The sequence below is a fragment of the Thermobia domestica genome, chromosome 5 (assembly GCF_964235325.1).
Source record: "Thermobia domestica chromosome 5, izTheDome1.hap1.1, whole genome shotgun sequence".
Lineage (NCBI taxonomy): Eukaryota > Metazoa > Arthropoda > Insecta > Zygentoma > Lepismatidae > Thermobia > Thermobia domestica.
In genome coordinates, this window is record NC_137458.1 from 237,282,418 (window position 1) to 237,304,425 (window position 22,008).

Below are 22,008 nucleotides of genomic sequence, written 5' to 3' on the forward strand. Positions count from 1 at the left end.
GACAAACACCGTGCTCGTGGGTTTTATCGGGGTTCTCCCGCTTTCTCCCACTTTCTTCATTCCACCATATCACTCATCTCTCATCATCACCGTCTCCTTTAGCCTAACCGGCATAATCGTGGGACGTAAAACTTAAAGATTTCATTTCATTTTTTCATATCATGAATCTACACTATCAATTATCCTTGCACTAGAACTGTAATCATAATTATTTATCAAATTCTAGAAAATCTTATCAAGCTCGAAGTATGATCACAACACGCTACAATATTTTTGAACAGTTATTTCCGTAATATTTTCAAGTTAATATTATATATAACACAGGTTAACTTACATCATATATTTTTCTTTTACTAACGTTACTTTCAAGGATTACTTTGTAGATGCGCTCATATTTTACAACTTTTAACCTATGTAATAAGATTCGTTATAAAACATACTGATGATTTACCATTTCGTTCATAAACATTTCGGACCATTGATACTTTTGTGTCATAATTGTACTCGGTTAACGGGACGAAAGTATATACGCATTCTATCACTTGTCAGAAAAGAGAGGATAGTGAACAAAATGTTTAAAAATCAGTCTTTTTCTGTTCTGATACTATTGTATTCATTTAAGCGAAGTATTATGGGCATAAATTTTAAACTGACGCTTTTAACTTTTCCGGTAATCGAATTTTCATATTTCGATATATCGCGATTGTAAAATGGCTTCCAAAACAACAACAACGATTGACACGCGAGCAGAATTGGCGGAATTAGTTAAAAGAAAAGCTGAAATAGCGGTAAGAATAGTTTACACAATATAACATAAATGTTTGTTTCTTTTGTTATGTTGTTGCTGCAATGATTTAAGCACTGATATTCATAAATTAGTATAATTTCCGTAACGCTATCTGTCGAGATCGCTTTGATGTTTTAATTTTTGAAGATATTTATTTATGTTGTGTAGGTTTAAACACACACTTTTTTTTGTATAGGAGCAATTATTATACCTTAAAGAGTTCATCCCCTTTTTGCAACTGTACAAGTTACTATCATATGTGTGAAAAATATTACGAGTTCATCGTCAAGTAATTTGAAAATACCTTGATGGAAATTGAAGTTGTGCTTCAAACTGGACGTTTTGTATTAGGAAAATGGGAAATGCATACGTTGTTAATTTGAGGTTAAAGAAGAGTACTAGCTCTTATTTTAGCAATTTTTTTTTTAACTCCTGCCAGGTTATAAAACACACATTAGGTTTTGCTAAATTCGATTAAATTAAATTCTGCTTGGTTTACTATAATATAAACAACACAGTGTTATTGAGTTTAACCCATAGTTTATGGTAGAGTCATTACAGTTTTCGGATTCACTCTAACAGACGGTTCCACCAAATAGAAATTTTTAGGTAAAATACGATGTAAAACATTTTTCGTGAAGGAATGAGAGTTGAATATAAATAATTACCGCCAGTGCACACCATATTAAAATAAATAAATTTTGAGTGATAGTGAGGAGTATGTTTAGTACAAGGGGTCCAGAAGCACGTAAAAAACACTAAATGTACAGTAGAAATGAATGATGCAAGTACTTAGACGTAACATAACGGAACCAAATCTAACATAAACTAACCTAAGCTAACCTAAACTACGTAATATTAGTAGAAATAAGCGAAATTCTATCAATTTTTGGAAAGTTATGCGGGACCCCTACACTAATATAACAAACTAAACTAACCCAACCTAAGCTAAACTAACATAACCTACCCTAAACTATCCAAATGTGAACAGAAATGACCAAAATCATAACATTTTTTGGAGAAAAGAGCTGGACCCCTTCTGCTAAACATATTGTATGTGTAGTGCGCTCTTCCACTATCCTTACGTATGCGTATACCCACTTCGATGACGTGCCTGCCCTCTACGGATGCACCCAGTCGATACCATTTAGACCCTCCTGCTGCGCTGCTGTTCTGACTCGGTTAGATAGCATTCGTGCTAGCACAAGTTGGCTCTGCTAAAAGATATACATAACTGTAACCTAACCTGGAAATGTAAGAAATGTGTCAAAATTCCCGAGAACCATCTCCTTGAGTAATGCTCCTCAATTTTACTGCTGCGATTACAATTGATTTTATTATCTGATGAATCACCTGAGCATATCACAGTTTTTGGAGCAGTAAATAAAAACATCATAATCCAGTAGATAGTTAAGTACTAACCAGTAAATTTACAAAATATGAATGTACTCGATAGTGTAAATTTATTTTTAGAACAGTTTAAATGAAAAACAAAAATAAACCGATCTAAATCTAACAGTAATTTCAATGTATTGTAATCAGCCTAATTGATCATAACGATGAAATAAACATACTTATTCTAATTAGGATAGAGCTGAAGTATTTTATATTAATTACAAACACAAAGAAATTCAAAATCACGAATCATTGTACTTTTTTCATTAAATAATACTAACATCGATGCAGAAATTCAACTGCATCTCTCTTTTGACAATATTACAAAATAACAGAGTTTAGAACTCATATTTCATAAGCTTTACTTGCATAGTAGGTGCTTTCGTCGTATCAAAACTTCGTGCAGGTTTACTTTTGGCGCAACATTCAAAATAATTATTGAAAAAATATAATTCTTTCAGTAATTTTCTTTTAATTGTCTCCTTAAAAATTTGCGGTGGGCGACATGAAAATATCTCACTTGGCATAGATAAAATTCAAGGGCTCACCAGAAGTATTTGTTGAAAAATTATAGTTCTTTTGTGATCTGCATATAAATACGGCTTCCGAATCTAATACATAAAAGCTACAGTGCAAAAAATACAAACCAACTTGTGTTGTGTGACCAATAAAAATCACGAATGCTATCTAACCGAGTAAGAGCAGGGCGAAAAGAGTGATCCGGCACAGCGCGGGGGGACGTCCGTAGGGAGCAGGCGTTTCAGCGATGAGTGTATATGCATAAACGAGGGTAGTGAAAAGTAGTAGTTGATGATACGAGTTTCAATAGCACTTGTCGTGGTTTCATAGTAATTCTCCACTGAAAATTAAATACAACTCATACACTATACAGAAATACACTGAGGATGGAAAGTAGCTTCTAATAGTTATCTTTCATATGTACTCACTTATTTTATCCGTCGTAAAGCACTTCTAGTGATTTTACACTAGTAACTCTACACTTATAAACTTAAAATAGGCCTACAGCGTATTAATTCTGTCACGTGCAGAAAATTGTTCTTTATACTGTAACTATGTCTTTTTATGCAAAGTATTCAATTTTACCTGTAAATCTTTCAAAAAGTTGTGCGCGAAAATTACAGCAGCGCCCAAAACTTTTTTTCTGATACTTCGATGTAGGATCCTTAGTACCGTTGTTTAGTGCAGTAAATGCGTAGTATCCGTTACAAAAATATATTTCCCAATACCCTTTAATAGATTTCGGCCTAGGCATACGAAAACTTACAGTTAGATTTCCAAGTGTATGTGGTGCTCTATTTCTCAGAAACTACTGACGGAATCTGTGCGAAAGTCGGTGAGAAGTAAACCATCCTTTAAGGAATAAAGATCACTTTATTTGGCTCGGCTCGACTTTATGATCCCTTATTTGTCGGTAACTACTAGCCAAATCTGAACCAAATTTGATGAACAAGTATTATAGGGAGTTGGCTTTACTGCAAGGCTGAGGAATTCAGAGTTGATTGACAGGTGCCCCACCCCGTCACCAAGAAACGGTCGTGGGCAGGGTTGCCAGTGCGTTGTCAAAAAATTCACCTAATACTCACTTAATGCAAAGAGTTTATGTAATTATGCAATCCCTATCGAAGATCCCTGTATACGTAGACACGCGCAGATTAGGCTGTGATAACAAATGATACAGTTTTTTCTCCCTCCCTTCTTCGTCGCACTGCACTATGACCTTCCTTATTACTTCTCTAGCTTCGCTGTGTATAGTTTGCCCTCTCTTACGCTGTGAAGCCATTGTCAAATGAATAATAAGCAACAAAACCACAACAGCACCCAACAAATAACCAACTCACACTAACTCTTCAGAATGACATTCATATGACAATGTTCTAACCCTGGCAACGCTGACATATAGAAGGAGGGCAAGGGAGTATCGCAAGAGTCAGGCAGAAAAAATGTTGAAAATTTTCCCCCTCTTCCTCAGCTCCCGCTGGTAAACAAGCCAGCTCCCTATAATACTAATCCATCGTCTAAGGAATAAAAACCATTGTGTTTGGTGGCCGAACCCGGACAGGGACAGGCTCTGTTCGTCTTGTATATTGTAGTTTTATTTATCGGTAACTGCTGGCAGAATCTGAACAAAATTTAGTGGGACAGTAGGCCATTATCTATAGAATAAATATCGCTATATTTGGTGGCCAAATTCCACTAGGGACAGGCTCGACTCGACTTGTGTGGCACTTTTTTTTTTCTTTTTTTTTTTCGATAACTACTGGCCGGATCTGTATTAATTTGGTGGGGAAGTAACCCATATCTAAAGAATAACGGTCGCTCAATTTGGTGACCGAGCTGGGCCAGGGCCATACTTGGATCGCCTCAAATTTACATCGCACTTTATTTCTCAATATCTACTGTCGAATCTATACCATATTTGGTGGCCTAGCTCGGTCAGGGACAAGCTTTGCGTGGCTCAGCTCTGCCACAACTTTGTACGCTGGGAGCTTCTGAGTTCGGTTACCGACTGTCGCAACCACTTGTTAGTAGTTTAATTTAATAATTATTTTTTCCGCGTGTTGCTAGAGAAACACCAATAAAAAATTGCTATTAAATATCACTAACGAACCAGACATTGTGCAGCAACTACACAGATTCGGAGCGAAGAACTGATTAACGAATTATATAGGAACTTACGTAATAATTGAAACTGGAACTGCTTGAATCCAAAAGGAACTGTGAAAGAACTATAGATGGATGTATTTTGAAGTGTAAGATGTGTAAGAAGTAAAAGAAGTGTAAAGATATATTTTGATTTAAGAGTGCACCTAAAAATATATTTATTCCTTTCTGCCTGTCTGTCTGCCTTTTTTTGTACTGTTGTTTACTGTAGTACTGCCTTTTAATATTATTTTGTTTACATTATAATAGTCAAATTTTTTTGTTATAGGAAACATTAGCAAATTTGGAAAGGCAGATATATGCGTTTGAAGGAAGTTACTTAGAAGACACTCAATTGTATGGTAATATAATCAGAGGATGGGATCGTTATCTTGCCAGCAACAAAAACACAAATAGTAAAGCAGACAAGCGGAATAGGAAGTTCAAAGAAGCAGAAAGATTATTCTCAAAGTCATCTATAACTTCAAGAGCTGTAAGTAGCTTTCATTTGGTGTCTCCCAAGTGTTTATAGAATTTTCTTCAAAATTTCAGTAGAATTCGACGCCCAAAAAGGAGGTTTGAGTTCTTTAATGAGTGAAAGTTGAAGTGGAGTTTTTAATTACAGCACTGTGAAAGTATGTAAAATTCTAATAGCCATCTTTATTTGTCAGGATATTATCATTATCAACAATGCGAATTTTGCATCTTTTGAAAGTACTGCATTAAATATCTCATTTTTCATACTCAAAACCTCTTCATTACTTCGAGAACTGCCAAATTATAGAAATAGCCTCTACAAACAAAAAATAGAAGTAAGATTGGTTGGTTTTGTAAACTGATGGAATTTCGGTGAGCTTCAGTGCCACCTTCTTCCGAGCTTATAGCTATGAATGTATTTATAGTTTGTTGAGTTTGAGATTAGTTACGAGAAGGGGAAAATTGAATTCTCATTATAAATACCTCATCCTAAACTCTAAATGGTGGTTAATCTGTTTAATCTTCGTCTTAACGACGAATACGAGGCGTATTCCAAAAGTAAGGGCTGTCGACATATAGTTAAATGGAGTAGGCCGGAACACAATTTCACGCATGCAGCGCAAACGACTGATTATTGAAGAAGCCACTGCAGTGATTGTCTTGAGTCAGTAGGAGTTTGGCAGCCGTGGAAGGCAGATCGCAATAGCCGCGAGAATTGTTTCTCCTGCTAGTTGTGAAGTACGCGGTGTGATATCATTTTTGCTTGCAAAAGGCACTTCTGCTGCTGATATCCATCGGAAGTTGTGCCTAAGGTATAGACCTACAGTAATGAGTGCAGGAAAGTTTCGCAAATGGTTTCGCGAGTTTCAAAATGGCCATACCAACGTGCACGATGAAGACTGGAGTGGTAGGCCTAGTGTTCAAACTGATGACCTCGTGGAGCAAGTAAACCAGAAACTGCGAAGTGATCGATTCCCACGTTGCACGAACCACATGTACAGGATTGTCACAGAAACGGTTGGATATCACAAATTGAGTGCAATGTGGGTCCCAAAAATACTAACGGATCAGCACAAAGAGCAACGAATGTGCATTGCCCGACAGCTTTTGGATCGCTATCGATATCAGGGAGATAATTTTGTTTTCCCACATTGTGACGGTCGACGAAACGTGGATCTCATACACCAACGCGGAATCCAAACAACAGTCCATGCAGTGGCGCCATCCAGGTTCTCCCAAACCAAAGAAAAGTTTAAGCAATGGCCGCACTCGAGTCGCAAACTGATAGCTATCGTCTTTTGGGACGACAAAGGTGTCCTGTTGGTTGATTTCATAGAACGTGGGACAATAGTCACAGCTGACGTGGGAACTGCGCGGGAAACTGTACTGCGGAATCATCCTCGTTCACGACAACGCGCGTCCTCGTACCGCTGCCGTCATTAAGAAGAAAATTCAAAATTTTCGTTGGGACCTGTTTGACCACCCTCCATACAGTTCCAACCTTGCCCCCAGCGATTACTTCCTCTTCTTGCATTTGAAACAGTGGCTTGGTGGACAACGGTTTGAAAACGACGAGGATCTCAAGACTGACGTTGTCAACTGGTTTCAATCCCAGACGGCAAACTTCTTTTTAGAGGGTTTACGAAAGATGATGCAGCGTTACGAAAAGTGTTTGGAATGGCATGGTGATTATGTGGAAAAGTGGAAAAGTGAAGTAGCTCTGTTGGCATCTATTTCTGGCAATAAATCCCGTTCCACACGAGCTTTTTTTTTTTTTTTTTTCTCCTTCCTTCCTTCCTTCCTTCCTTTCATTCATTCATTTTGCTTTTGGAATATGCCTCGTACTATTCATAAATTCAGTAACTAAAAAGGTCCAAAAGTCCTGTAATTCAGTCAGGTTTCTCTGTGCTTCTATAACATCAAAATGTGATTTGCAGGGACTAGCTGTTGTCACTTGTGTAGCTGCGCCAGAAACCTGAGACCAGCCGTGTTATCAGTGTGGTCTTTCAGGTTGCAGGTGCCAGGCTATCGTGTTGGTAGTAGTGAAATACCGCCAAAAGTGAACTGTTATTGCGAATGTGCATCATAGTCTTCTCCATACATATTTTTCGTACAATCTAGTGTCGAGTAAATATTCATAAGTATCGGAATGTGCACAGTTGAAAATATTGTGGATAGTTAAACATAAATGGGACCCATTCAGAAACATTCGCCAACAAATAGAACCTGTTTGACATTACCAGCGAAAATGACGCCTAAAGGTATTTCGTGGAATTCGTCGACTGCCGGCCAGGATAATCCACTACTCGAACGTGACATGGCTTAGAGTTTAAATTTGACCCAGTCCACTGTCAGCCACAGCCTCCTCTCGAGCCACATTCTTAAACGTAAGACAAACTGCCGCAAGCTGTAGGAAGGACACTTGGAGTGAAGGTAAAAATGGACGACGAATGTTGAAGAGGCCTGCATTTATTTCACGCGTAGTGGTATCATTCGGGCGATTACATACCGTGACTTTATTGATAATGGACGTACCGAGTTTTGCCGCCAGTATAGAGGAAGTTTCCCATATGAAATCACTGTTTTCACTGGATACGGTTACAAGGGGAAGTTGTTCACCCATTTAGCTGACACTATAATGAATTATAATACTTTGGCTTTAAGATTTCAAATGACAAAAGGGGATCATCATTTGTTTAATTTAATTCCAACTGTAGATAAGTATACAGGGCTTTTGAAAGAGAGGTGAATGTCATGTTTTCCTTGAACAAGGAAAACTGTGCATAAGGTAGACTAAAATGTGAAAGTAAATGGGATCCGTCATGTCCCTAATCTGTCGGAAAGACTCATCGGAGTAGCCAAGGACCAAGTGCGAATCCACATGTTCCAAGCGTCCACCCATACCCACGGGTTTTGTCGTAACATGAAGCAGGAAACAGGAATCATTGTTAATTCCTTTCATTACAGTCCTGTCAAAAACGCTGACTGATAATGCTTTGCTTATGACAATGTCTGCTGCATCTCCTCACTGGTCTATGGAAAACCTGTAGGGAGAAATGGGATGGAATTGCTATACCTATGCTTCAACTTAGATTGTTGCAGTGGAAACTATAATGTCTGGCGATAGTTCACAGTCTGGTTGTCCAAGAGAACACAACCGGTGATAGTCGCACCGCTTTTCACAGGGTTAATACACTTTGAGAATCGGATGGATTTAACGAGAACACCCTTCTGTGACTGTAGTAATAAATGGTTATTACAGTAGACACTTTTTAATCCCGAATTCTACGGTTCGGCTTATTCTGCAATCCGGCGCACCATTGCACTGCCCGGGTTTTTAGTTCACTAAGTGTTTATCATGACTGTCAGCTTTCGTTTCAGTACAATATTTCATGTTTTGTAGTGGGTTACAAATTACAAAAATTCAACTGTGTACATATAGTGTAGTATATTGTAAAATGTTCTCGAAGTTCAGCATGAGTTTTTTAACTACTAATAAAATAAATAAGCTTAAGCATGTGATTCTCACTATACAGCAATTAGAGATAATTAATAATCTCGAAAAAGGTGAAAACAGTAACTTAAGAATGCGTGGTTTCAATATTGGTTCTTCGATTATTTATCAAATAATAAATGAGGAAATACTTGATACAGTGAAATACATATAAATCATCTCCACATGCTTACAGTGTGCGTAAACACTTAAAATACTATCTTAATTGTTTGTATTTGTATCGAAAATGATATATCTTTGGTGTTACGCTTTAAATTATATAGATGTTCCATACTCCGTGAAAAAAAAACAAAAAATCCGGCACGACTGTGGCATTCCTGTTAAAATAATATTGACGTTCGATAATCTGAAACACACACACACACTAATCCGGCACGGCTGTGGTCGCGAACGTGCTAGATTAAAGAACATCTATTGTAAGAAGTTATGGGTAATTTTATTTTAATATTTGCATTTTGGGTTGGTGGTGAACGGTCTATACTATGAAATCACTGGTTTTGCATGATGATCTGTGTCCAGATTTAAGTCCCAGTCGTAGTTCGAAGCCCACATTAATAGTAGGTCCAGTCTCTTATAAGGGAGAGCACAGCGGCTTACCTCTGGTGTGAGGAATTTCTGATTCGATCCCAGAGCTACGTGAGTTTGTGGTGCCAGCATCATGTGCATGTGTTTTCTTGGGGTTTTCCCGTTTCCTCCCATATTCTCATGTATCAATTGTCTCATAATCAGTAACTTTTATTAATCATCTCTCCTTTAGCCCACAGGACATATCTGCGGGACATTAAACTAGAAGTGCTATATAAGGATATAAAACGGTTAAAAGTAAAAAAAATAAATAAATAAGTAAATAAAAAAAAACTCGAAGGTTAACACGTCTTTAAGGAGTACCAAGTTTAAAATTTAGAGAATTTTCAAGAAATTAACCAGTTTAGACAGTATTTTAAAACAGCAAAAAGTATTATGAGTGCATCAAGTTGAATATGAATGAAGGCATATGTACAGAGATGACGAAAAGGAATATAAAAAGAGTTAAAGAGCGCGTGTATATAAAAACAACGATGCTGCCATTTATATGGCCTTTCCAGACTTTTAGGGATAAGGAACATAAAATATGAAGAAATCTTCCATAAATCCAACTCACAGATTGTAATATATATATATATAAGAGTCATTCTGCACACACGTACACATATAGTACATCCTTTTTGGTTGATTAATTTAGAGTTTAGCGTCCCGTTGAGCATCAAGGCTATATAAGATGTGGACCTAGCTTGATATGGGATCCGAACCACGTGAGCGCCCATCGGGAACCCGGGTCTCCTACGCCGAAACATCCCATGTTGAACAGAATAGTAACCTATATTGAACACGGGATAGATAATAGCAAGCAGAGATTTCAATAAAATTATCCACTTATTTATTAATAATCATTACGATCTTCATAATTTAATTATGCCATATGTTGGTACATGATTTGATATGATACATATTAAATACTAGCAAAAGTTGTACCTAGCAATTCCCTGTATACAATGACTTGTACACATTCAGTAGTAACGTTTCCACGAAATTCTCTGTCTACCTTTAGAGAAACATTACTACTAGAAATCCTCAAGTGATTGATACAGGAAAGGTTATTGACAGTGGTGTAATGCTTATAGCAACTTTCGTTTTCTGATAAGAATGACAATAAATTTCTGCTAAAACGTTCACAGTGGAAGCGCTTTTGGTAAGTACAACTTTTGTTAGTGTATCACTTGTTACTAATTATTCAGTTAGAGATTTTTCAAAGCAAAATATTGGAAGGTGCAAAGAGTTGGCAAAATACATTTTGATGTCATAGAAGAAACTGAAAAGGAAAGACAATTTACTAAATTATAGCAGTGTTGAGTTATGAATTTATGTTTAATATTCATTATGAAAAAGAGAAGAAAAATTGCAGTGGATTAATTGTGAGTTTTTAAGCCTCTTTTCAGCACCGAGGCTATATGAGACGGAGCCTATTTTTTGAAGAAGAATCCGAACCATTACTCAGGTTTGTATCGGAAGCAAGTCCCTCCACCGGAAATCAAATCCAGGACTACGCGCACAACAGGCATTCACTCTTTAATCACTCGGCCACGAGCAGGTACTGAAATAGTAGAAACAGAAAAGGAACATAATTATTCCTTAATATTGAGGAAAAAATATTTATTATAAACTTCATAGCTTTCCTTCTCATATCCAACTGCAAATTCATCAAACTCCTAGCCATAGCTTCGGAATAAGTTGCAGCACAGTTTACTTAAATTCAGCGATCCGAATCATTAATCGGACATTAGGGAAATAAGATAAATGTTTTCGAATATTGGTTATTGTCCTTTACTCTCATTAGGCTTAACAAAGATTTTTTTTTTAACATGCTTAAAATTTATTTCCAGTCAGCTGCAGTGAAGCATCTTTAGTAGTTTTACTTGTACTTTTTAATGGTTTTAAGTAAAATAAAGTAAATGTATTTTCATGGTAGTATTATTCTGTTACTAATCATAATGATAAGTTCTGCACTTATCTTAACTTTGTCTAATGAATCTAAACAGTGTCGGTAGTTTTATCTTTTTTGACACAACTGGGTTACTCACAAGCGCATCTTATTAGTTACTTCATAGAAAGACATTTTGGACCAAAGCTGGGTAAAGATGAACTCAGAAAATTTGAGAAACCGGGTTCCTTTATATAGTGTTGAGAATTATTCTGTTTAGTACTGAAAATTAAAAATGTCTTATCTAGAAGAAACTACAACTTCTAGTGTGATAATATTTATAAATATAGACAGTCTGCGTTCCACACTTCCCAAAAATTAAATAGAAAATTAATTATAGTATATGAACTTCAAACATTCGTTGTGGTTTGAAGTAAATCGATTTTCTTAACATTTTTTGTTGACAGTTGCAAATGAAACTCTGGATGATAAACAAATCTTGATGAAAATAATAATTGCTCTCGCTGGTTTAAAGAGTAGTGGGCACGTCTTTGTTGCACGGGATCATGGGTTTGATTCTCGCTGACAGACTTGAAATATTTTCAACACATTAGATGTTTCGGTAAAGTGCACTTTCTCATAATAGAAAGAGGGGCAGAATTGCAGCCAATTAAAAACAGTGATTTTTGGTTACGTTCTTTGTTTCTGAGAGGCAAATGAGTTTTGTTACACATGGTGAAAGTACGGCACACTCCCAAACTATGCGAATTCAGTATTAAAATCGGAGGGAGTGGATTATAAGTTTCAGCTGCAATAGAGGGTTAATGTAAGAGGTGGAACCTGTGCATCGAACGCCGAATCCACATGAAAAATAATTAATCACTACTTGTTACTGTTATTACTATAGAAAAATCAAAATCGAAGTCAGAAGTCGCACTAGTTCTTACTACTTTCGGCTTCAATAGAAGAACAAAATAAATTAAATCCATTTTTGAGATTTAAAATCTATACTAAAATCCGTTTGTTGTACCTGTTAATGTTTTTACTATATGAGAATCTATATTAGAACAGGAAGCGGTCGTTGATTCCTACCACTTTTGGTTGTAATACAGGAGTAAAATTGGAAATGGAAACCTTTTCTTGAGGTACTGAACTCCTTTCAAAAATCTGTTTATCGCAATTTATTACCCTATTTCACTATGGCGATCAGTGTTGGAAACGGAAACCGTAGATTTCCACCACTTCCGGTATTCATAGAGGAAGAAAGATCGAAATGGTTATTCTTGAAATGCTTAGTCCATATCAAAAAACCCATTTATCATCATGTAATTGGACATATTGGACATACATACATATATATATATATTGTTTAGATTGTTTGTGGAATCTTCATTATTTTTGTTCCGATAAATTCCTTAATTCTAGCTTCTATATTCCGTTTTGTCATTCCAATGTACGTTTCTGAACATTCAATTAGCCTGGATGAGTTTGTTTGTCAGCAAATTTCCCTACTAACGTTTCTCCTATATTACTCTTTTTATATTATATTTCTTAAAAATACTTCATTGTTTATATAGGCCTAATACTATAATTCAATAAGAAATGCTATTTTAACATAATATTAGTGTATTGGAGATCTAGATGCTAAGATTTTAAGTTAAGAATTTTGTGTTTCCAGTGGTAAATATAATGCAGATATCTTTCAAATAAATGATTAGATGTGCTTGTAAGAACCCAAGCAAAAGCTACGAAACGGTACAAATTTAACTTCGTTAAATGCAATTAAGTGCAAAACTTATCATTATTAATTATTACTATTACTGATATGTTTCATTTTTCTCTTTAAACAAATTATTTTGTTATTCTTTCTGGTCTGGCGCAAGGTAAAACTGACTTTTGATCCTGTGCTTAACTGAGGTTCAGAGTAGTGAGTCACACGTAGAACCTGAGGGAAGATTGTTATTAATAAGTTCTAGATTATCAAAAGAAACAATGTATATAATTATCATGTCTTCCACTTTGTCTCTTTGTAGGCTGTAAGTGGACTTGTGGATCAGAACCAAGATAAAGGTAAGTGGTTTCTGTTACAATATAATTTCTATTGGATATCACCGTCTAGGTTCACGTCAAATTTAGAAATACATTCCAATTTGAAAACGAGTTCTCAAAAATAGCTGGATAAATTTGAGGTTTTATCGAAAGCAGTAGGATCTTCTTTGTCATTTCCTCTTCACAAATAACATTATCTTTATGAATTTCGTCATTCAAGTTCGTCAGATAGGAGGGGGGGGGGGAGACTACGAAGAGAAATAGACATAAGCGCATTTTAAATTTACCACAACATTAACAGGCAGCAGTGTACTTTACATGGTATCCTAGTTTATTTTTTCTGCCTTACTATGCTTTTCACATGAAGCAATGGAGAATAGTAGGGTAGGGTAACCAGACGTACTGATTTTCGCAGTACAGTACTGTTTTTTTAGAGCTGTCCTGCGTGTTGCGAAGGCGCCTAGAAAATCGAGAAATGTCCTTGTTTTTTAAAATGTCCTGAGTTAACTTATTTGCAACATTTTAATGCTTCATTCACTATTCACAACATTTTGAATCACAGGCACTCTTTTCTTAAATGATAAACCGCTGTGTTTTCTAACACTCCTCAAAAAATTAGGAAGGAGAACAATCAACAAACCACTGTTTTGCAGTACATTGTTTTTACTGAGAAGGACTTGTTAGAGGTCGGTAAAGCAGGAAAGGTTTCCTAGAGTTACGATACAGGGAGTCAACTGAGTTTCAGTTTCAAAATTCCAGTATATTTTCAGTATATTCAGTATAACTATGAGCAAAATTCCAGTACCTAATACAATGATTTTTTTTTTTTTTTTTTTTTAATTCTTTAGGAATAATCACACTCTTGATGATTTCATGTTTGTAATTTTTTTTTTTACCATCAAATGTCTATTTTATATTTAATAAATTTAATTAGCCTTGATTACTTTGAAATACAAATGATTAGGTGTATGTAGCTGCTCATGAAAGCGCTGAAATTTTTACACAAGCAATGTGCCACATCCATACCAAGCATCATTAAAACTGGTCCTCAGTTTCCCATCATTGGGCATACTTTTACTTACTTTACTGACTAGTACTTGAAGCATTGCATATGATATAATGCATCCATTGTTATTATACGTGAGGTATTGAAAAAAAGCGGAAACTGAAAACAGTACTAGTAGAAAGGGGGAAGTTAGTGACTATCTGCAACCCAAAGAGAGATGGCGTCACTTGTTAACGCCGGATCATTAGGGAAAATCACAGTTTATTATTTCAGTAACTGTACTGTATTACGTAAGTATTGTTGTTCTATAAAATCACTTTTATCATGATCTGAAGCTCAATTTCACTACTTTCCTTGGACCGACAACCTCAATTCATGACTTTCATGGACCGTAGACATCATGCTCGTAGGCCTGATACAGTGAGCCAAGAGCATTATTTGTATTATATAAATGTATTATTCAGTTATATTATAACTTGTATAAATAATCGTGTATTATTTTATTCTAGTTATAATTCAAGATTGTTATTCCCTGGACTTTCAGAGTTAAAAAATACAGGGTAGATTATAAAGAATGATAATTAGGGCCCTGATTTTTGTGCTAAAAAACTGTAAAATATTTATTTTTCATGTGCTAAAAATGAAAAAAAAATTGCTGAAAAAAATTTTAAAATATTTAACAAAAAATAACAAGGAAAAGTACGGGAAAACGTCCCACATAAGAAAAATAAACACTAGTACTCACTAATAGCTCCTATTCATCAGATGTCGAAATTCCATATGCATGCAGTGAATAACTAACATGTTTTCCAAATTGTCTATCGTAAAGCTAAGCCTATTGTCACGGAATAATGCCTTAAATCTAGAAAAAGGAACATTCTACATCACACGATGTTAACCATGCGTATTGGAAAGGGGCATATACCGAATATTCACTCCATCAACTTCACCTGTGTTTTGGCCTTCCAACACTTCAGATATTTTACATAGGGTTTTATACCCAATGTTTTTCTTTTACAAATCCTTATTCTTTTTCTTACGACTTCAGCTTTCTTTCAGCGCACTGTGCTTCTTTAACCGAAGTACTCAATAAATCTCCCGTATTTTCTAGTTTCTTTATAGAATGAATCTAGAGTATACTTGAGATAGTTACAAGTATACTTGGATTCAAAATCATACTTTGGAGTAGACATGTGGGTAGAAGTCATTTAGTATTAAATAGTTGCTTGTATATGCAAATAGGTTATTCTAATCACTAAAATAAATTTCTGTAGTCATAATTATCCGGATGACCACTAATATAGATGGTGTTTGCATGCAATTTATTTTACTTAAGTTTAAAAAGCGAAGAAACAGAATTAGTCACGAACCATATTAAATATTGACGGGAGAACTTGAATTCAATTTGGACACTAGAAATCTCGATAAATAATGACAAAACATTATTAAGTTTCATAAAAATACTGAAATCTTTTTATTAAAATTCGGTTATATTCCTAACTTGGTATTGAACAAGCAATACTGAAGTAGCTACTTGGTTTAATAAGATGCTTATTTAATACTTACTAAAAACTATTTATCCCAAAACGATCCAAAATTATCTACGTGTGAGCGTTTCGGCCAAACATTACTGCCTTCAGCACGTATCGTTTCAAAAAATTAACGTTGTCTTTGGAACTACATCCCGTGATTTTTCTGAAATGTTCATATTTAGATAATTTTGCATACTTAGGGATAAGTATTGTTTAATGAATATTGAAGTAACTCTCCACAACAAAAGAAATTTTGAAGTAAGTACGTTTCAAGATAATGCGGTTGTATTACAGAAATTTTGTTTATAGAATGGTTTCTATTTTCTTCTCTTCGCTTGACACCAATTTAACCATAACTATCATAGTTTCCAGGAACATACACTGTTGATAAACATGGTAGTTTTCCGAAAATATTATGTACTCCAGATTTCAAAGGAGCTTATTGAAAGAATGTATCGCATTTCCCGAATAAGACTGTCGTAATTCAAACTACGTTTTTATCTATGAGTTATAATTGTAATTTGTATGTATTTAAGAAAGATTTTATATACTACAGGCTGACTTTTTTAAAACTCACGGATTTCATTTGGGTCTAGAATTTCGAACTGAAGTCCGATGTTTATGCGGTTTGTGGCAAATAATCAAGGAAGGATGGGAGATGTATGGAACTATGTTTACTGGTTTAAATTCATCCATGGTAATATCGACCTCGTTTCAAGAAAAACAGCAAATATTCGCCAATGTACCTTACAATTGGAATGAGGTTTCGGATTTTTGAAGCGAAATTGCAGAATATTAAGTGTTAGTGGTAACGCCCATAAATCCCATGTTGAATAGTTACAGCCGGTTTCTTGCGACAAACGACGGAAAGATTTCTTGGCGAGCTAAGAAGTCGATTACTGATATCTTCCACAACACGCGCCTACGGGGTGCGATGCTTCCCTCTCCCACTCAGAAGCGATCCTGTTTCTTCCAATTAATTCACTAGCGATCATATTATATTCCTGTCTAAGGCAGAACGTGAGGCAAATTTGTTTCTAAATGCCCTTTACGTAGCAGCAGCAGATTCCGTTCTCCAAAAAATTTTAACGATAAACTCATGTTGTTCCAAAGAGTACACTATTCTCACTGTGTCCTGATCATACTCACACAGTAACACAGAGCTGTGCAGCACAATTCCCAATACAACGGACCAGTTTCATGTTTCTTATTGACCCTGGTGAGGTTGCCATCTAACGAAGAAAACTGAAATTTCCATACCAAACATCACCTGATTCCAATCGTAAGGTACAGTGCTGAATACAGAAGGTCAATTCACCTAAGGTGCCCAATTTTACAGAACTGATGACGAACACAGCTAGAAGAAGGAACCAGAAGTCAGTAGCCCGTGAATCCAGTAGTGAGTCACGTACAACGCTGTGTGGAAGTTTGTGGTGAACAGCTATTATATCTGTTATGGGAAGGGTACATATGTGCACTTTCCGATGCACAATTCAGTGCATCAGTGATAGTAAAAATGTGTGCTGCAGGGAGCAACAATATCAGCAGGCGCACAGTACCAAGTGTAAGCCAGCACTGTATGAAAGTTATATGAACAGTACCTCTCAGGTGACAAATGGTAGTGGGTTGTCACTTTGGATGAAGTCTGGATCTACCTTGATGACACCAATAAGCCCAGGACCATTTTTTATTCACCACATGATGCGAAGGGCCGGTGCGAATTCGTTCGTGAATGTCGCGAGAAGTTTTCGAAAGGCTTCATGGTGGTGGCAGGTTTCTGCATCCGTGGGAAGTTGCCAATGCATCGTGTGGATTCGAAGGCCAAGGTGAATACAGCCTACTTTCAAACGAATACCATGAAATCCTTATATACACAACGCACATCCCACAGTTGTATGGCAGGGACACCCGGAAGGTGTGGATCTACATGAACAAAGCATCCAGTCACACTGCTCGCAGTTCTGTCGCGTATTATCGGCGTATGGCCACGGAGACTGGTGTGTCTGTCATACCCTTCTCGTCCACACCTGTGAAGTCACCAGATGCGTCGCCGAGAATTTCTGCGCCTTTGGCCTTCTGAAACAAGGCCTCGTTTGAAGGCGTCCCATCACCATAGCGGGACTCTGAAAGTTTGACAAGCTGTGTGGTCTACAATTCCCTCACAGAACTTCGACGCGCACTGCTTCAATGGAAATTGCGTTGGACTTGCAGAGCGATAGTCCAGGCTCGTGGCCACCACATCGAGCACAACCATTGGTGGAGGAAGAGATTGTCGTGAGCAGATGAGCGCACAAACTTTGGCCACCTTAGGTGAATAGACCTTTTATATTTACTGTTTTTCTTTAGACGTGTCCGATATTAACCCGTATGATTTTAAAGCAGTGAACGTAGTTTCATAAATCCCCCATCCTTCTTTAATCATTTGTCACAAACCGCATGAAAATCGATTTCAGTTAGAAATTCTAGACCCAAATGAAATCCGTGAGTCTTAAAAAAAATCACCCTGTATAATTAGTACTATATATATTGAAACTAAGTTATATTGAACTAACTTACAACTCTCAAAAACAGAAAAATGTTCAAGTTTCTTTATATATTTTTAATGTCTTTTTTAGCTGTAAAGTTGACAATTTAAAATAGACAGTTTTGTTCTGGGTTTTGTGATTTATTCCCAAAAATATTGCTTTTATTTATGTTTTATGACCAAATAATGTTTAAACAGTGATTGCAAAAATCATAAATATTTCATGTAGTGTTATTGTTTCTGTTGCAGACAGAAATAGTGAAACAGAATCTCAGACGGGAAATAGTGGAAGTGAAGATAACAGTAAAGATTCTGGGAAAAATACAAATGGTACAGTGAATGGAACAGATACACCACCACAAAAGGATACTCTAAGTAAAGAATCAAAGACTGTACATCGTATTAAAAAAGGCAATAAAAAAGCACGGCATCGATGATAGTGATTTAAGGTACACAAAAATACGAACTTATGTCATTCATTTGCCAATATCTCAATGTGAAGGGGTACATAAATGTGTTCTCAGAGAATTAAATCTGTAACAGTGTCAGCATGAATGTGATACCCAAGTATTTGATTTCTTTGAAAAAAGAGAAGAAATACTAGAAATTGTTATGACAACTTTTCTAGCATTTATATGTGTGTATTTCTTTCCTTTTAATATCAAGACTGTCTTGTAAATAGAAAAGTATCGTCAAAACTTGTATATAGATAAGTGTGTTTATATATAATATATACGTGTATGTGTGAGTGTGTGATCTCCGTATTTTAATAATCTGTGATCTCAGATGAAACTTGACGTAAGTCGAAAACTTCATTTAGCATGAGCTTATTAATTTCGTTCTGGGAGCAGTAAAATTGCATAATAAAGGTACTTGACTGCCATTATTTCTCTCTCAGTATAACATGTGTTTCAATATGTTATGATTAAATAATAACCTTAAGCAAGATGATGCAGTCTGAGATTCTTTGGAGTGGTTTAAGATTTTTTTCTGATTTTATTGAACAAGAAATTAAGACAATGACCTATCAATTTAAATGTATTGTTTGTTTGAAAGAAATGTAATTGCTATTTGAAGACGAAATTGTAAATAAACAATGAGAGCCCTGAGAAATATTTATTCTCATTAGAAACGTTCCCTACTACAGTGTGTTTAAAAATAAAAACACTAAATAAAGCTGATTGTATGTAATAAATGTTCAAAGACCTTCTTTCGACTGATGAAAATATTGTGCCTAAATCAAAGTGAAACTTTCCAAATTCAGACAATTCATCAGATTAGTCAGTCGTTAATGATTAGCTATTACGGCGGTCAATATTTTGTGTCCGCTTCTCTGCGTTATCCATAATAAATTCGTGTCCGTGAATGATTGGTATTCTGTAAACCAACCCCGTCTTTCTGTCATACACCCTCCATTCCAAAAGAAACCGAACTTTTGAAAACAAATAGTACCACTAGTGCCATCTGTTGTAATATTTTACCGGTAGATGGCGTAGTCCCTCATTGACAACTGGTATAAATGTCATGACATTTGGATGCACGGCAACAAAGTTATTGCGTTTCAACTGTCAGTGTTGTTGTGTACATCGGTCGGAAAATGAATTTCAAACAACGAGCTGCAATTGAGTTTTGTGTTAAACTGGGTAAAACTTTTAGTGGAACGCACCAAATGCTACAAAATGCATATGGTGATGAGTGTCTATCCCGTACGCAAGTTTACGAGTGGTTCAGGCGATTCAAATCGGGTAGAGAGACGCTGGATGATGACGAAAGATCAGGCCGTCCCAGAACCGGATTATCGGAAGAAAACATCGAAAAAGTGCGTGAATTCATCAAACATAACAAAAAATCGTCGGTGAAAGTTATTGAAATGGAATTAGGCATTCCTCAAACAACCGCATACCGCATTTTGACCGAAGTTTTGGGCCTTAAGAAGGTTAATTCGCGGTTTGTACCACACAAACTCACCGAAGACCAAAAAGTTGATCGAATTGCGCATTGCAAAGACATCGTTAAAAGTGCTCGGCAGGATCGAAACTTCTTGAAATCGATTGTAACTGGTGACGAGACGTGGTGTTTTGAATATGAGCCCGAAACAAAGCGGCAAAGTGCTGAATGGAGAGCGCCGGATGAAGGAACACCCAAAAAAAGTCGCTTGGTGAAGTCAAAAGTTAAGGTGATGCTGATTTGTTTTTACGATTCAAAAGGAATTATCCACAAAGAATTTGTTCAGCCCGGCCAGACAGTCACTGGAGAGTTTTACTTGGGCGTCATGAAGCGTTTGCTGGCAAGAATTCGTCGTATTCGGCCCGAATATCGCGAAATCGGCAGTTGGACTCTTTTGGACGATAATGCACCATCACATCGTTCGCGACTTGTAACTGAATTTTTGGTCAAAAATCACATTATTCGGTTGCATCATCCGCCCTATTCACCAGATCTCGCTCCGTGCGATTTCTATCTGTTCCCGAAACTGCATTTGGCGATGAAAGGAAAGTAGCACGCATCGATTGATGCCATTGAGAAGGCGACGACCGCCGTCCTAAAGACCATTCCAATAAAGGACATGGAGAAGTCGTTTGACAACTTGTTGGAGCGTGCAAATATGTGTATCGATGCAGAAGGGGAATACATTGATTAATAAAAATGATTTGTTCCAAAATGTACATTGCTTTTTTGTTTTTTTTAAAACGTTCGGTTTCTTTTGGAATGGAGGGTGTATATACTAAATTTAGTTCCTTTCTTTAAGCGGTCCAAAAGGCACACTTGTGATAATATTAACATTTGTAACTCGTTTTCCTTTTATATTTTTTAGGAGTTGAATTTCTGAAGTTCAGACCGAGCTGAAAAGTTTATTTCAATGGAATATGGTAGACTGATTTTATTATTATTATTATTATTATTACTCGCATATTATAAAATCATAGCACTTCCACGTAACCTCCGAATTTAATTGTTTTGTAATACAATTAGCACGCAGAGAATACTTCTAATTTCTTAGCTTCTGAACTTTTTTTCTGTTTTTGACCAAAAAAAAAGCAGATTTAAAAAATATTAGAAAATTAATGATTTTGGTTTCCCTGTATTATTTTTGGAATCAAAAGACCTGAACTGAGACCTAGTTAATTATCGTATCCAAATTATAGATACTCCATTTCTTGCTCTAGAATCACATTTGTAATGTACAAAATGCCCTATTTTGAACTCGCATAGGATAATCACTCGCACTTGTGTGTTCTCTATGATACAATTTCACACGACTCTGGTCAACAAGACACTGACTGACTAACTGGACATACTAGCCTATTTTCTGGAATTTGTACGGAGTTTGTGACGTTGATCGTGTGACTCAGGCTACTGGTTGGTTGCATTTATAAAGGGTAGTTTCTTATCACACACATAATTTACATTTCAGTCGCACCAGTCTAATAAACATCACCAAAAATAAAAATAATCTTATATAACAAGTAAACATAGGTGTCAACTGTCTTCGAAATACTAAGATTTACAGATGTGTACGTTACCATAAAAATGTAAATACCTTTACCACGAACTGTTCTCGAATATCTGCTGGTCTTGAAGTACTGTATACTTTTAAAATAATG

General features: G+C 36.1%; 2 protein-coding genes across 4 annotated transcripts in view; one reads left to right on the top strand and one right to left on the bottom strand.

Annotated features, from left to right (window-relative positions):
* The window catches only part of Pex2 (peroxisomal biogenesis factor 2), a 43,771-nt gene extending 43,124 nt beyond the window's left edge, over positions 1-647 (bottom strand). For 2 of the 3 annotated variants that reach the window (XM_081759807.1, XM_081759805.1), the window contains exon 1: positions 452-647. In XM_081759807.1, coding sequence (XP_081615933.1) covers positions 452-496 — 45 coding nt within the window. In that variant the 5' untranslated portion in view covers positions 497-647. Of the gene's footprint in view, positions 1-334 lie in introns of all 3 variants that reach the window. The other variant, XM_081759806.1, reaches the window with a different exon arrangement.
* On the top strand, positions 632-19,516 carry Eaf6 (chromatin modification-related protein EAF6/MEAF6). The gene is made up of 4 exons (XM_081759808.1): positions 632-788; positions 5,133-5,336; positions 13,326-13,362; positions 18,653-19,516. The coding sequence occupies exons 1-4, from the start codon at positions 711-713 to the stop codon at positions 18,838-18,840; spliced, it is 507 nt and encodes a 168-aa protein (XP_081615934.1). The 5' UTR covers positions 632-710; the 3' UTR covers positions 18,841-19,516.
* The last annotated feature ends 2,492 nt before the right edge of the window (positions 19,517-22,008 follow it).

Excerpts from the sequence above, each read along its gene's own strand:
- Eaf6 (XM_081759808.1), top strand. The coding sequence starts at position 711 with ATGGCTTCCAAAACAACAACAACGATTGACACGCGAGCAGAATTGGCG. Across the intron at positions 789-5,132 it reads AAAGAAAAGCTGAAATAGCG|GAAACATTAGCAAATTTGGA; the intron begins GTAAGAATAGTT and ends TTTTTGTTATAG. Across the intron at positions 13,363-18,652 it reads GGATCAGAACCAAGATAAAG|ACAGAAATAGTGAAACAGAA; the intron begins GTAAGTGGTTTC and ends TTTCTGTTGCAG.